General features: G+C 39.9%; 1 protein-coding gene across 5 annotated transcripts in view; it reads right to left on the bottom strand.

The window, feature by feature from the left end:
* myo16 (myosin XVI) overlaps positions 1-17,631 on the bottom strand; it is a 269,930-nt gene that overhangs the window by 219,638 nt on the left and 32,661 nt on the right. For 3 of the 5 annotated variants that reach the window (XR_009066237.1, XM_057851444.1, XM_057851441.1), the window contains exon 1: positions 13,393-13,616. The exons of the other annotated variants lie outside the window; for them this stretch is intronic. Coding sequence is in view for 2 of the 3 variants with exons in the window: in XM_057851444.1 (XP_057707427.1) it covers positions 13,393-13,441 (49 nt within the window). In the remaining variant the exon portion in view is untranslated. Of the gene's footprint in view, positions 1-13,392; positions 13,617-17,631 lie in introns of those variants that run through there. 5 annotated transcript variants of the gene reach the window in all.

Raw genomic sequence — 17,631 nt, forward strand, 5'->3', positions numbered from 1 at the left:
GGAAGCCTGATCGGAATAGGCAAAATGATGTATTCTGCATTGTGAAATGTGCAAGACAAAGTAGGATGTAGGGGGTATGTCCTTGAATGAACTAAGCAGGGCAATGAAAGTATACAAGCACTTTGGTTTCCTGCCTGATTGGTTTTATGCAAAAATGATGGTTAAAAAAAAAATTTTAAAAAAAGTGCAAATATTTCTTTCAAGCCCGAGAGCTGAATAGGCTGAAACAGAAAGGAGGTGCACTTAATACATCAGAGGTGTCCCAACAATAAGCCTTTTATTTGACAAGTAGACCGATAGTGGCACACAGAACAGAAAGAAATAACATAGAGAGACCCCGACACTTCAACAGAGAACTGTGAAGACAAATGTCCTGCAAGTGGCCTGAATTAAGATGAGATCAATAGATAAATGTCCAGATATAGAGCCATCAAGGCCACCAAATAGGATCTGGGATGACTCATCTGTCCTTTTAAACCTGATTGAGACCCTTAACTGTCAAATTGTGGTTTCCAATAACTCATTGGCTGCCACTGAAGTTGATAGACGAACTAAACATGATCTATAAATTTGCTGAAGCACACAGTACTTTGCCATATTGCTTCTTACAACACTAAAGCTAAGGAAACACATCAACATTTGTTCTAACGGCTTATTTCATAAACTAACATTCGCTGCAATTGACAGCGATAGATATCGAATCCATTGGAACTGGTTAGGCCAGAAAAAACGCTCTAGAGTAGACACAGAATATGTTTACTTGTGGGAACATTAAAGGGATCCAAAAGTTAACCTTTATTATGAGTTAAAATAATTTGATATTGAAACCCCTCTTGATGTTTTCATTTTTATACAATTTTTAAAATGTTTAACTAGTAGGTCACCGTTGTTGTTGACGTCGCAGGGCGGTGACGTCACATGGTTACGCTGCCGGGCTTCCAGAGTATGACTCTAGCAACATAAACATGTCATCTGTTTGACCCTTTCGATTTGAACCCGAGAAGAACATTAATGAGCATGACAGCACTGTCGATATTTCACAAAATGAGCAGCAAGAGCAAAATGAACAGGAAAGATGGGATGAGATGAGATGAGATGAGATGAGAGTAGGAAAAAAAAAAAACGTTCTACCAAAATGTGCTACACCGGCAAAAAATCTACAAGAGGCAAAGTTGACACCCAAAATACTACCGTGCGCTTTCAGATTGTATTGTTTAGATGCATACGAACAGAACATACTAAAGAAAATACCGTAATTTTCGGATTATAAGCCGTTACTGTTTTCCCTCATTTTCTAGTCCAGTGCGTCTTATTTCTTTATTTATTTGGGTTAATGGGTAACATTTTATTTGACAGCGGCGTCATAAGAGTGCCATAAGAGCGTCATAATTATGGCATGACTCTATCATGGGCAATAATGAATGCTTATGACAGGTGTCATTAAGTGTCATCTGGCAAATTATGTCACTAACCTTATTTATGTCCAGCTCAGATCTTTTACATCCTTTCAAAAGTGATAAAATTTGACAACTGACACAAAATGACATGCCATAATCATTCATTAATGCTCATATCATAATTATGATGGTCTTATGGTGCCACTGTCAAATAAAGTGTTACCAAATACCATAACTAGCAATTAATGAAACAACTGGAACAGTAACTGAAGAAATAATTAGAACAGAAATGAATTTTGATTGTTTACATCTATAGCACTGCAATGCATGCTAGGACGCATGATGGACAACAACAGTGGTGGCAGCAGAGGTTGAATGTCTGCCCCAAGTGAGCAGTGATGGCCAACTCAAGCTCCTTGAAGCAGTGAAGCTTTGCAACCAATTGGTTCATAGCTTGATGGTTGTTCATTTGGTCTTATGACAGTCTCATGATGCCATTGTCAAATAAAGTGTTAATGATCAATATCTTTTAGTGTAAATATCCCACGATACAGTGAGGAGATCTGTGGCTTATAGTCCGGTGCGGTTTATCTATGAACAAATGCTGTTTCCATGTCAAATTTAGTGTGTGGCGGCTTATAGTCAGGTGAGCCTTATAGTTCGAAAATTACGGTATTTAAACTTAGTAATATCAAATAAGGGTAGTTTAAATATGCAACGTGACCAGTGTTGTTAATCTTACTTTAAAAAAGTAATTCATTACAGTTACAAATTACTTCTCCCAAAAAGTAATTGCGTTAGTAACTCAGTTACCTGAATGTAAGTGTAATTAGTTACTTGGCAAAGTAACTGGTGATAATTTTCATGTTTTTTTTTTTTTTCTCCCCAAAAAAAACCAAACAAACAAAACAGGTCACACAAAGTAAAGTATGAAGGGTTTTGGGGAAAATTGGCCCTAGCCCAATTCTTTACCTCAAACTTAAATAGACACAGGGGTATTGCGGATATTGCAAAACTAGATAGTAACCTTGACTATGTGTGAAAGTCATTTAATGTTGTGAATCAACCGTTAAAGTTGTTAAAATTACTCCCGTTATTGCATTAGTTCCCTTCTGTCTATTTTCGACATGTGTAAGTTTTAAAACTGTTTCATATTTAAAGATAGATTTAACTTTTGCCGATTTAGGAGTTTTGAGATAAAAAGTGACTTAGGTTCGCGAGGAAGGTTCTCTACAACAGAGCCTTTATGAGAAATCTACTGCTTTAAGATGGCGGCTGTTTACTAACGCATCTAGTTCTTTATTATACATGTTGCTAATGCCGCCATGTCTGTCATTTGCATCTAGTTGTGTATATATGTGATATCTACCGAAGCATCATGTGGGCGTAGTTTATAGGCTATTGGCTACAGTCAGGTACTATTGGAGCCACCTAGCATAGTAGCATCGCGTTTGCAACGGCGTCACACTCCCTTGCCTCCTCCCCACTCCTGCTCTGCTCTTTCGTCTCCGTGAGTCCGTCTTTTTCAGACTTTTCTCGTGTCAGTCAACCAACATCGTAACGGATAGTAACGCACGCCTTTCTCGCCTCAGTAACGGTAGCGGCGTTGCCAAGATGAGAAAAATAATTAATTAGATTTCTCACTACTGCAGAAAACAACGCCGACAGTAACGCTGTTATATTCTAACGCCGTTATTAACAACACTTTACGTGATTAATGTGGTCAACAGATCGGCAGTCTGCTTTTAAGCTACCACAAAAAACACTATGCTTAAAAGTATGAGCAGGAAACACATGCAAAAAGTATTTTGAGGCAATGAAAAAAAACACAAATAGTAAGTACTCGCCGTATTTAACCGATGAGCGCACGTGTTGGACGTCTCGCCCCGTAGAAGGAATTGCAGTAACCCAGTAGTATTCGTCGAGTTACAGTGACAATCTACGTCATCACCCCGCGTGTCCATTGCACGCTTAAAACATGGCGTCCTCAGTAGGTCAAAACATCCTAAATATTATAGATTTTTAATCAATGACAATATTTTATGTGTTTCTAATAATATATTTTAGTAAAAGAGAACAATTGTGGCTTATTAGAGCCTACAAGTCTTTAAGTCCGAGTTTCCCTTTAATGCAGGCTACCGGATAGCATTTGAGTCAAACTACCTCTCATTCTGCCTTGACTCGCTGCCAATCATCTTGACCAATCACTGCAAGTCCTTCACCTACCACTCAAGGCTGCGGTTGTCTGGCCGCCATTTATTAGTGGCGGATGACAGACGTCACATTGTGCAGCACATTTATGCGGACATGACTCATTCTCAAGATCGCGGCATATGCAGGCAATATTCATTGGATTTAAAAAGAGATACATCACGACTCGAAGTGCCTTGAGATGAAAATGAATAGTTTGTAGTAGTCGTGGAATTCATTTCAGGGAATGTGCATGTTTCGCTCCCATTGCGTTAAGAATAAAACTGTAGCAAGGAGTGTACTGTATTACTTTGTCTTTCAATTCAGAAAATCAACACGGACCACAAATTACATTAGGGGTGTAAAAACAATTACAACATCATACAACATTTGTCGATATTAAAAAGTCTGTCATGATTGGATTTAAGTAGGGTTGTTCCGATCATGTTTTTTTGCTCCCGATCCGATCCAGATCGTTTTAGTTTGAGTATCTGCCGATCCCGACATTTCCCGATCCGATTGCTTTTGTTTTTTTTGCTCCCGATTCAATTCCAATCATTCCCGATAATTTTTCTCGATCATATACATTTTGGCAATGCATTAAGAAAAAAATGAATAAAACTCAGACGAATATATACATTCAACATACAGTACATAGGTACTGCATTTGTTTATTATGACAATAAATCTTAAAGATGGCATTTACATTATTAACATTCTTTCTGTGAGAGGGATCCACGGATAGAAAGACTTGTAATTCTTAAAGGACAAATGTGACTTTGTATATTGTGACTAAATATTGCCATCTAGTGTATTTGTTGAGCTTTCAGTAAATGATACTGTAGCCATTTAACTTCTGCCCAAATGCATGATGGGAAGTGCAACCATGACTGTGCGTCGTGGTACCAATTGATATATCTTCTCTGCATTGGGAAATAACATAGGGTGTTAAAAAAAGATCAACTACTACCTTTCTTCCCCACATTGCTTCCTACGATTATTCTAATCGTTGGGAGAGGGATTGTAAGGCTTTAGCCATTTAAAAAAAAGCTCCAAAGGCTGCAAAACTTCTCTCCACTCATTTTACGCTGCCTTTTAGCTCTATATACTGAATGGGTAAAACGACGCTATTATACATTGAACGCGACAATATATGAGTGGGTCGTGCAGCGCATGCGTTAAGTGCGTTAAATATTGTAACGTGATAAATGTAAAAAATATTTATTCTCGCCGTTAACGCGATAAATCTGATAACCCTACCTTAAGCTTAAACTAAAGACTCTGGAAGAGTGTAACACATTATGTCTGTAACGTTAAATACAATTAGAAAACAGATTTAATTAAAAAATACATACAGTGCCTTGCAAAAGTATTCGGCCCTCTTGAACCTTGCAACCTTTCGCAACATTTCAGGCTTCAAACATAAAGATATAAAATTTTAATTTTTTGTCAAGAATCAACAACAAGTGGGACACAATCGTGAAGTGGAACAACATTTATTGGATTATTTAAACTTTTTTAACAAATAAAAAGCTGAAAAGTGGGGCGTGCAATATTATTTGGCCCCCTTCCGTTAATACTTTGTAGCGCCACCTTTTGCTCCAATTACAGCTACAAGTCGCTTGGGGTATGTTTCCATCAGTTTTGCACATCGAGGGACTGACATTCTTGCCCATTCTTCCTTGCAAAACAGCTCAAGCTCAGTGAGGTTGGATGGAGAGTGTTTGTGAACAGCAGTCTTCAGCTCTTTCCACAGATTCTCGATTGGATTCAGGTCTGGACTTTGACTTGGCCATTCTAACACCTGGATACGTTTATTTTTGAACCATTCCATTGTAGATTTGGCTTTATGTTTTGGATCATTGTCCTGTTGGAAGATAAATCTCCGTCCCAGTCTCAGGTCTTGATCAGATACCAACAGGTTTTCTTCCAGAATGTTCCTGTATTTGGCTGCATCCATCTTCCCGTCAATTTTAACCATCTTCCCTGTCCCTGCTGAAGAAAAGCAGGCCCAAACCATGATGCTGCCACCACCATGTTTGATAGTGGGGATGGTGTGTTCAGGGTGATGAGCTGTGTTGCTTTTACGCCAAACATATTGTTTTGCATTGTGGCCAAAAAGTTCAATTTTGGTTTCATCTGACCAGAGCACCTTCTTCCACATGTTTGGTGTGTCTCCCAGGTGGCTTGTGGCAAACTTTAAATGAGACTTTTCATGGATATCTTTGAGAAATGGCTTTCTTCTTGCCAGTCTTCAATAAAGGCCAGATTTGTGCAGTGTACGACTGATTGTTGTCCTATGGACAGACTCTCCCACCTCAGCTGTAGATCTCTGCAGTTCATCCAGAGTGATCATGGGCCTCTTGGCTGCATCTCTGATCAGTTTTCTCCTTGTTTGAGAAGAAAGTTTGGAAGGACGGCCGGGTCTTGGTAGATTTGCAGTGGTCTGATGCTCCTTCCATTTCAATATGATGGCTTGCACAGTGCTCCTTGAGATGTTTAAAGCTTGGGAAATCTTTTTGTATCCAAATCCGGCTTTAAACTTCTCCACAACAGTATCTCGGACCTGCCTGGTGTGTTCCTTGGTTTTCATAATGCTCTCTGCACTTTAAACAGAACCCTGAGACTATCACAGAGCAGGTGCATTTATACAGAGACTTGATTACACACAGGTGGTTTCTATTTATCATCATCAGTCATTTAGGACAACATTGGATCATTCAGAGATCCTCACTGAACTTCTGGAGTGAGTTTGCTGCACTGAAAGTAAAGGGGCCGAATAATATTGCACGCCCCACTTTTCAGTTTTTTATTTGTTAAAAAAGTTTAAATTATCCAATAAATGTTGTTCCACTTCACGATTGTGTCCCACTTGTTGTTGATTCTTGACAAAAAAATTAAATTTCATATCTTTATGTTTGAAGCCTGAAATGTGGCGAAAGGTTGCAAGATTCAAGGGGGCCGAATACTTTTGCAAGGCACTGTATATATTAAGAAAGGCATGTCCGATATTTTTTTACCGATTAAAATAACTTTGAAAATAACGTGATCGGACCCGATCGATCGGGACATCCCTAGATTTAAGGGCCTTCTGTCAATTTATTACGATATGTACATGACACAATCGGTTCCGTGTCACCCAAAAGCAATTAAAAAGCAAAGCAATTGTAACTTTTTGGCAATTTTGTTCCTGAAATATTTCAGACATTTCAATGAAAACAGAAAACAGAATATGCTCAAATTCTGATTTTTAAAAACCTGTTAACTCTCCGTGGGTTATCCTTAAAGCTAATACAGTATTTGGTCATGTAAAACTTTTATTGGGGTAGCTAGCTTCCATGTCTGTGCCATTCACAAGTAATCTTGGTCTTTTGAGTACAGAAAGTAGCAGTTGTTGCTGTTTAACACTTTTGAAGTGACTTTATTAGCGAAGTGAAGTTTAACATTGTCTTTTATTGGCACTAGAAATCAGAGGTGGGTAGTAGCGCGTTACATGTACTCAGTTAAATTTACTTGAGTAACATTTTGAGAAAAATATACTTCTAAGGGGCCGTTTACATGGTGACTCTCCGAGAAGACGAAAAATGTCATGTTTGCATTTAAATGGTTCTGTCTCCATTCGAACAATGTCACAATTCCGCATGACAAAGATTTAATATTCATGCCAGGCCCTGGGGGCAGTGCAGATTTACAAAGCGACAGCGAATGATGCACTTTGACCTCCTCAGCCCGGAAGACAACATGCCAGCCCACTCCAAGTAATGGCATTTTCTTTTGTTCAAAAAGGCACAAAAATGGAAACATTCAACATATTTCAATTAAAAATATTATATTAACAGAAAATTAAAGCCGACGTTTCACCATATTTGCTGTTTTTAATGTTTAGTAGCACCACTGCACACGCCCAATGTGACGTGTACGAGTGCTGACATTATCGGCGTAGTCCTGCACCGCGGGAGCTTTTGATATGCATGAGGAGCAAGCCCCCCTTACGCCCCCGCAATCGAATTCATCCACTTTGGATGCAGGATTCCAAGATTTGAGTCTTTGCCTTCGGTCTTCGCGACACCATACAAACGCAAGGCCACTCCGCAACACAGTCATTGCGTCTTCATGTCGCAGAGTCGCCATGTAAACTGCCCCTAAGAGTAGTTCTACTAAGCCATACTTTTCATTTTTACTTGAGTAGATTTGTGAAGAAAAAAAAAACGCTACTCTTACTCCGCTACTTTGGGCTACACAAGAGTCGTTACATTTTACTTCTTTATTCTACTTATTAGATTTATTTTTTTCCAGGCTCTAACAAATACCAGACATCGCAACAATCATCACATCACTCCATTATACCAATCAGACGTCAGCTTACTGTTCTATGATCACGGAAGCCTGTTCAATCACGTGGCGTTTTTAAAGCACTGTAAAAAATGAAGTACCTGTATTATCCCGAATATAAGACTGCCCTGATTATAAGACGACCCCCTCTTTTTCAAGACTCAAGTTTAAAAAAAAACCTTTTTGAACACCAAATTGATTTTTATACAGAAAATAATTACTGTACATCTGAAACAAATGATTATTACAATATATTTGAGAGAAAAAGCATGTTATTTAGCCTCATTTAAATCTTAATATCTGAACATTTTAAATATGTAAAGTAAAGTGCAATCACATTCGTAAATGAATGGCTTCTGGTTTTTGAAATGTAAATAAACCAGTCTATTGTGATATAACAACAAAATTGCAATAACTGCATTAACCATCAAAGTGAGGTCTAAATGTAACTGTAGTCATGAAACAAATCTGAATAAGGAAAAACATTGCAATAAAGTAATGCAAACTGGTTAAACTTGAGAGTAACTGACATCTGACATGACATAACATCGCTTCAATGATATCTGGCGCCATCTAGCGTCGTGAATGGGTATAATGTCTAGACCCCGAATATAAGACGACTCCCACTTTTTTAGTCTTATTTCAATGCAAAAAACGCCATCTTATATTCGGGCCAATATGGTATATGATATAAAGTGTTGCTCTCAACATGACTCGAAAGTGTAGATTTCAACCTCTCTCCAAGTCTTTATTTGGCACCGATTGACCACGGAAAACCGGAGATATGATTCTTTCATTTCATGATAGTAACTATGAAGGAACTAGTATTCACTATTCAAACTAGGACCTATTCCTCCACTAGAGGGCACTCATGATCTTTGGACGAATAATGCTTCATCTCTCATTTTTTTCTCTCGCCAGAATTCAATTTTTTTTTTTTTTTCGTATTTCTTTGGCTTAATGTGGTTATTGTACAGCATCATTATAACAACAGTTCATATAGATAATTGTGCTGAGAAAAATATAATACCATCATTACAAAAAAAAATCAAATTTGTAAGCAGTTACTCACAATGGTACTCATTACTTGAGTATTCTTTTCAACAAATACTTTTTTACTTGTACTTGAGTACATTTTTATCACTACTTGTGAGAGAATTTTATTCATGCTTAAAACACAACCATTATACATCATATTTTGTATGCTTTTGTTATGCTTGCATGAGAATATTGTAGCATAAAGCATCATTGTTATATCAACCTGTTTGAGTGTGCCTTCCCATAGACTGTATCACAATATGCCCAAATATGGACTGTTATGTTCCTGTTTTCCAATATGCCCTGAATGAATACAATGAGCGACTGTGGTTTATGTCAGGAATATGCGGGCAGACAGGTTGTGTGGACCCAAATGCAGGGAAAAGTAAGCAGGGAGGCAGACCGGCAGTGCAAAATGATATAATTAAGGCCAACAAAAAACAAAGTATCAACCAATATAGTGGGGATCCAAAAAAGACAAACAAAACTCAGGTCACTAACAAAAGGCTTAATATCAAAAACTTACGTCGAGGAACACAAGGACTTGGACGGAGAAAACTTGAGAACACTGACGAGCACATGGGCATTGACATAGACTTTGACGGAGACTCTGACATTGACAATGACGCAACAAGGAGTGAAAAGAAACTGGGTGCTTATATACACACACATGCAGACACGGGGTAACGAGACAACGAGGAACAGCGGGGTAATACAGGAGGACTCCCTAGGAGCAGGCACAACAGGTGAAATCAATGGGTAATCACAAGGAAAAGTCACATTAGGAAAAAACCAACACAAAACCTTACAGTATCAACCAATATTGTGGGGATCCAAAAAAGACAAACAAACAAAACTCAGGTCACTAACAAAAGGCTTGATATCAAAAACTTACGTCGAGGAACACAAGGACTTGGACGGAGAAAACTTGAGAACACTGACGAGCACATGGGCATTGACATAGACTTTGACGGAGACTCTGACATTGACAATGACGCAACAAGGAGTGAAAAGAAACTGGGTGCTTATATACACACACATGCAGACACGGGGTAACGAGACAACGAGGAACAGCTGGGTTATACAGGAGGACTCACTAGGAGCAGGCAAAACAGGTGAAATCAATGGGTAATCACAAGGACAAGTCACATTAGGGAAAAAACAACACAAAACCTAACAGTTTATCTGACTAAGCTTATCTTCATTCTAGCCAGGACCGGTGTTCAAGGTTTCAGCTGAAAGATGTTTTTGTATGAGAAAATATCCAGGCTTGTGAGATGATGAGTTTCGTTTCTTAGTAAGTTTCGTTTCACGGTGGGCTTCGACACTGTCCTTTCAACAGTATAAATGTCCAGCCTCTATTGTACTTCTTTGTACTTTCTGGGTGATCACAGCTCCTGGCTGGGTCACATCATTTTGTACCCGAGAGCTCTTGTTCAAAAAGCCTTCGAAGATAAGCAATCCATGGTTGGGGTCGTATTAATTTCTGTAATCAAGCTATCGAGGAAACTAGTGATGTGTCGGTCGCGAACGAGCCGGTACAAAGAGAGTCGGCTCTGTCATCCCCCCCCCCCCCCCCTCTATGTCGCTCTCTTTTCACGTGTCTGAAGCGAGGTTTGGCAGTGGCTCTGCTGCCGTGCTCAGAGAGGGAGACAGGAAGAGAAAGGCGAGGGGCTTGGTACTAGGTACTGCACGGAGTGCACGCTGAGCACATGCTCCGTCGCGTCTGCAAAGCCACAAACAGACACAGGAGGAGGAAAGTACGACACACGAACGCGGTTTGTAGGCCTTCAAGATGAGCCGAAAATGCAGTAACATTTGGAGACATTTTAATTGGTTAAAGTCGGATGACAATAGGGCAGAATGCCGTGTCTGCAAACTTAACCCCTTATAGCCCCTTATAATATAACACATTTGATACACTTAGAATTTCAATATTTTGAGACTTTAATTTAGAAATTTGATTTTTTTTTTTTTTTTTTTTTAATGATGGATGCAAGTCAACACATGCACCTGCAGGTTCCATGAGAAAAAAAAAATCTGGATTTAGCTAAAAGACTGGACAAATAATTACTGAGAGAAGGAGCCGGATCATCCTGTCAAAGTTGAAGTATTTAGTTTTTTTGAATGCAAATTTAAAATATAGCAAGGAGTAGCTTATGTTTGTTAAAATAAAGTAAGGAGTAGTTTATGTTTGTTTTGTTCGCTGCTGCTGTTGGTGTTACTACTCACTGTTCTTGTTATCAAGCAGCATGTTTGATTGTTGTTGGTTGAAGTTTAATTTTATTGCTTGTTTATTGTTTGGAGCCTTTTTAATGTTCAATAAAATAAGTAAAAATTAGGGTTGTTCCGATCATGTTTTTTTTGCTCCCAATCCGATCCCGATCGTTATAGTTTGAGTATCTGCCGATCCCGATATTTCCCGTTCCGATTGCTTTTTTTGCTCCCGATTCAATTCCAATCATTCATGATAATTTTTCCCGATCATATACATTTTGGCAATGCATTAAGAAAAAAATGAATAAAACTCGGACGTATATTGTATATTGTGACTAAATATTGCCATCTTGTGTATTTGTTGAGCTTTCAGTAAATGATACTGGAGCCATGACCCAATGCATGAGGGGAAGTGGAACCATGATGGGAAGTAAAACCATGACTGTGCGTCGTGCTACCAATGGATATATCTTCTCTGCTTTGGGAAATAACTTAAGGTGTTAAGACAAAGATCAACTGCCACCTTGCTTCCCCACATTGCTTCCCATGATATTTCTAATCATAGGGAGAGGGATTGCAAGGTTTAAGCCAATTAAAGAAAGGCTCCAAAGGCTGCCAAAATTCACTCTACTCATTTTGCGCTGCCTTTTATCTCTCTATATATGGTAGGTAAAATGGCGTCATTACAGATTGAGTGCGTCAATGAGTGAGAGGGTCGTGCAGCGCATATATTAATAGCATTAAATATTTTAACGTGACACATTTTTTAATAAATTAATTGCTGCCGATATCGGGATATTTTTGTTAACCCTACCTTAAGCCTCAACTAAAGACTCTGGATGAGTTTAACACATTATGTCTGTAACGTTAAATACAATTAGAAAACGATTTAATTAAATTTATATATATTAAAAAAAAGTCATGGTAGATATTTTTTTGCCGATTCCGAAACTTTGAAAATGACGTGATCGGACCCGATCAATCAGCATCGATCGGGACATCTCTGGTAAAAACCCTTTTCTTTGCTTGATAATTGTTGCTATTTGCAGTCAGTAGAGTGCAATATTTAGTTCACAAAGTCATTTATCAAAATATATGCTAAATTTGTCATAAATATTTAAAAGAAAAGCTAAAGTTGAAAGAGCCGTTTGACTGAGCAAATCCAAATGAACCGGATCACCGAAAAGAGCTGTAAATCCCATCACTAGAGGTAACACTTGTCTTGGAGTTCAAAATTGAATTTCCCTGACACTACTTTTACTTGAGTAATATTATTTTGAAGTAACGCTACTCTTACTTGAGAACAAATTTTGGCAACTCTACCCACCTCTGCTAGAAATTACGGGTTTCGCAAGTTTTAGCAAAAAGTTACAAGTTTGCGGGGTTAATCAGAATGCAGAAATAACACCATTATCATCAACAACGCATTACTGTATGAAAGGCAAATGCTGCTTGATTTAACAAATCTGTACCATTGCACCAGTAAACTGTATATTGACTTAAAGCCAAACATTGTCTACATGCATGTGAACATGGCCCCTGATGAATGGCGAAAAAAACAACTCTGTAGAAATGCACTGGCATCTCATACACCATAAAAATATATATACTGGCGCAGAGGGAGCTGACAATGCATGATCCATGATCCATGGGAATGTCAGACAACACCGGCCATTAAATACACATCATAACTCCATTAGTCAAACCAAATATGTTTGATTTTCCTTATAACTAAAAACTAGAGAAAAACTTGCTGATGAAATAAAATCCTTCAAGGTCATTCACTAAAGGAATCTCCATGCACGCTTGAATAGACTGAGACGAGTTAAAGTGCAGATAGGAATTGCTCCAGACAGCAGAAATGTGAAGTAGGACGACCATCTAATGGAAGGTGAAAGGGGAAAAAAAACTGAAGCTTGGCTATCAGATATTGATTGAATGTGAAACATTCCATGCATATTTCAGTGCCACAGATGATGATAGACGTCCAATCCATTTGAAATGGAAGGATGGTAGTGAATGATCGAACGGTCATTCAGCCTCCTAGTTCAAAATGGATTGGACATCTATAATCTTCAATGGTAGGCACTGCATTAAAATGAGTGCTACCTGCCGCAGTTTGCCGGTCAACTTCAAACACACGCACACGCATCTGCTGCAATTGTATGCAGCACGCATCCACACCGAAAAAGACATTTGAAGTTTTGAGAGCACTTACAGCATTTGATGAAATGATAGTGAGACATTTTGGACTTGTGGGAGTCCATCAATTGGATAGATATCTGTCTAAGGGTTCCAGTTCAAATTATTCATCCAGCTTTCCCAAAAGTGTCCTCCTGGCGTGTGCATTATTCACCGGCAGAAGCTCCGATTGCAGCTCGCACACTCCGGGTGAGCCGCGGATCGCCTGCAGCGTCTTCCCAGCCATGACGGTCACACGTGTCCCCCGCGTCACTGACTGACAGCCGGCTCGGCCCACCTCCAGCGCAACACACCCCCGATGACGCAATGCTCTTCACGTCCGCACACACGCTTGTGACTCACATGGTAATGTAGGCGTTCAGGGCAAGATGGGTTTGCGTTCAATTAATTTTGCTCGTGAGAGGAACAAGCGATAAGAAGGGGGGAGAAGAAGGAGATGCTGGGGGGAGAAAAGTGTGTGTGTTTAGGGGGTGCATTGTAAAGAGTGAGAGAGCAAGAGAGAGAAGCTGCTGCAGTGCGGCTGTTGGCACGTTGACAGGTTAAGAGCGTGTCAGTGGGTCTTAAACTAACCGCAAATGGATTGGGATGAGAAGTGTCTTTTCCTATACTGAGGCTAGAACATTTGACTTATTGTCAAAGTGTGTTTGTGTGTCAGTAGACCAAATTCAGAATTGGAATAAATAGGAATGTTTTGCTCGTGCTTTAAATGGCCGCAAATAAGTTGAGAACCCTGATGTGATGAATGTAAGAAAATGAAAATAATGCATGATCCATAGACTTCACTATCAGTTGACGGGGCTCGGGGCGGATACGTAGGGGGCCTATTTTCAAAAACTTCAAATATTTTCAAAACTAAAGCCACTAGCGACCTAAAACAAAAACACGCACCATCCTTTAGGCATATATGAGTCTCCATGAGCAGCGACATAAAAAAAATTCAAAGTTGTTCCTTAATAAAATCCCGATTATTATTTTTTTTTTTATACAAGTATACCATAACTTAAGATGGCTATAAAAGTGCTCGACACCAGTTTGAAGCTAGCCGCCACAGCTTGCTGGTTTCCACCAGAGGCTAGAACTCTCTGTGCGGCATCAAAAGTAGGACAGACAGCCTCAAAACTGTCTTCTGCGTTAGCCTGGTACTCCAGACTCACCGCTGTTCCAGCTATTGAGTCTGGCCACCATTAAGCGGATAACATTTCCGGGGCGGAGCAAGTCACAGCAAACAGACAGCCGAGTGGACCAATCAGCGACGGGCAGTTGTGACGTTACAAACGCGACGAGGGACTTGCACGCGGAAGTAAACATACGAGGAGAGCGGAGTTTATTCAACATGGCTAGCGCGAGACAGACGGTTGTCAATGACTTGTGTCGATGTGTTTTTGGTAATTTAAAACTGATTTTACAGTGGATTGGAACATATTCTCGGCTCTCCCGTTCGCAATCCGTGTTGTTGTGGAGACGACTTCCAGCGCGCAAAAGTGACGTTGCTCATTAAGAACACGTCACGCAAATAAATGAATCTGATTTGACGACAGATTTTGTACTTCTCGAGAGGCCGTTAATGGGCTGGGTCCCAGACTATTCTCTCAGTGTTTGAAAAATACAGGGAGAACAGTCTGGCCATGCCAGGCAACTTCTGCGTGGCCTGCGCCTCAACATTTGTATGATCAACAGTTATTCTGCGCCTCAACATTTGTATGATCAACATTTATTCAATGTGGATGAGCTGAAGATCCACATTCAAGTGTGCCATCTTGCATTGATTTTTTATTTATTTTCCTCCGTTAAACTAGACATGGGGAAGTCAACAAGCATGCCCCAAAACCGCACAAACATAATGCCACACCCCCTAGTGGCTTGGCGGTGAATTACAGAGCAACGCGTTCCCTCACCGCAGAACTATCGAATGCTCAGTGACGTCGTAGTCACTTCGCCATCACCGCAATGCAGGAGCATAACTCAGGCTTTAGTCGCCACTATAGCCCAGGGGCAGACTGGGACTAAGAAGCAGCCCTGGACTTTGACTCGACCCAGCACACAAGAATCGCTGTATCAAGGGAAACAGACCCTCTAGGGGGGTCTGAGGGAGTGCCCCCCTGGGAGAATTTTTTTTTTTTTACATTTTATTGTAAAATGCATCAATTTTGTGCATTTTGAGAGAAAAATGAACCAGCTATGAAGAACTACACATTGCATTATTATACATATTTACTTGAATACTCACTGACAAATTAACAGCACAGTCCAGGTCTCAATGTAGAGCCAGAAAAGGCAGGAGACTGCCTGAACCATAAAGAAAACATGGTATGATTTATGATAAATTACAACGAAAAGAGGCTGTAATTATACATTTTAACTTGAATACTCACTGAGAAATGAACAGAACACTCTCAGGATCTCTATGTAGAACCAGAAAAAGGCAGGAGACTATATTTCTTCTGAATATACCCATTCACGACGCTAGATGGTGCCAAATATCATTGAAGCGATGTTCTGTCATGACATATCTCAGCTACTCTCCCCATTCACGACGCTAGATGGCGCCAGATATCATTGAAGCAATGTTCTGTCATGACAGATCTCAGCTACTCTGAAGTTTAACCAGTTTGGATTTTTTTATTGCAATGTTTTTCCTTATTCAGATTTGTTTCAAGACTACAGTTACATTTAGACCTCACTTTGATGGTTAATGCAGTTATTGCAATTTTGTTGTTTTATCACAATAGACTGGTTTATTTACATTTCAAAAACCAGAGCTCATTCATTTATGAATATGATTGCACTTTAGTTTACATATTTAAATGTTCAGATATTAAGATTTGAATGAGGCAAAATAACATGCTTTTTCTCTCAAATTTATTGTTATAATCATTTGTTTCGGATGTACTGTAACTATTTTCTGTATAAAAATTTGGTGTTCAAAAAGTCTTTTTTCAAACTTGAGTCTTGAAAATGAGAGGGTCGTCTAATAATTAGGGCCGTCTTATATTCAGGCCAATACGGTAATATTGCTGCAGCGTGTGCATATGTTGTTTTTACAGATAAAATATTTTTTCTTAGGAGAGGGATAGTAGGACTCGCATACTGTAACTTGACACAATTGCAAACGGGGACATGGACTAGCTGGCACTAGCCCTTTAAATGCCATTTATTTCATTTAAAATGTAGCTACTTGGTGGATAACAATTGCCAATATACCTCGCAAAAAACCCTCTTCATCCCTGCTTACTTGCCCTGTGCTTGTCTGGGGAACTTCCACCAGCTCATCATTAATTAACCTCTCCCTCGTCTGTTGTTTCTCCCTGCACCGGCTGCACGTGAGAGCGGCTGCCGCTCCCACTTTCACCATCGCTGGGCTGTTGCTAGCCGGCGTGGCCATTACAACCAGACTGCTGCTTGCGAACATGTGTGTCAACTTCTGACATTTTGATGCTTCGCTCTCGAGTTTCTTCAGTTTTTTCTTTCTAACCTTCTCCGCGCCACCCTTCTCTTTTCTTTTTTTGCCACCACCATCCATATTATTTATCCACACTCGTCGCTATTTTGCTTCCACAAGGAGTAAGGCTTTACCAAAGTAGGCTACTCTGTGCTTTCTTCGTTCTTCTCCTATCAGATTGGCGGTTTACAGCCAGGCACATTGCTGCTACCTGTCGGATTGGATGTGAGCTGTAGATAATCATAAAAGGATAGGGCGCGGGGCCGGATGTATCGGGGGGCCGGGGTGGGCACAGCCCACACTGACGTGAGTCGTGCCCACCCAATCAAAATGTCGGGAATATCTATTGTAGCGTCGCACTGGATATAGAGAACGCACGAAGAGTTGGTCTTACCTACTTTTTTATTGCAGGATTAACGTTACTGTTGGCCGCAACCACGCCGAATAAGCAATCACCAAAAAAAGCTGTTTTTCCAACCTCGTTTGTTATCTGCACGCTTCCTCTCTCACCTCCAGACACATTCTCGCGTAACAATACTTAAATGGGGGCATAACACGAGTCACAAGCAGTTGCTCTGTAGTGCATTGTAGTACAATAGCGTTGAACTTTTGTCTTATGTGCGGTCTTTTTTTTCCGTCGGAATGACAAAAAGTTGCCGTGTTGCGGGTTGTAACACAAGGAAGAGTTCGGAGCCGCATTTGAAGTTCTTCATTCTTCCTCGTGAGAAGAAAAGGACAAGCAAATGGCTGAAAGCAATCAATCGAGGAACAGTAAAAGAAGACGGTTCCGTGGACCATTCTCACCAGTGGGAACCT

This window comes from Corythoichthys intestinalis, chromosome 12 (genome assembly GCF_030265065.1).
Source record: "Corythoichthys intestinalis isolate RoL2023-P3 chromosome 12, ASM3026506v1, whole genome shotgun sequence".
Taxonomy (NCBI): domain Eukaryota; kingdom Metazoa; phylum Chordata; class Actinopteri; order Syngnathiformes; family Syngnathidae; genus Corythoichthys; species Corythoichthys intestinalis.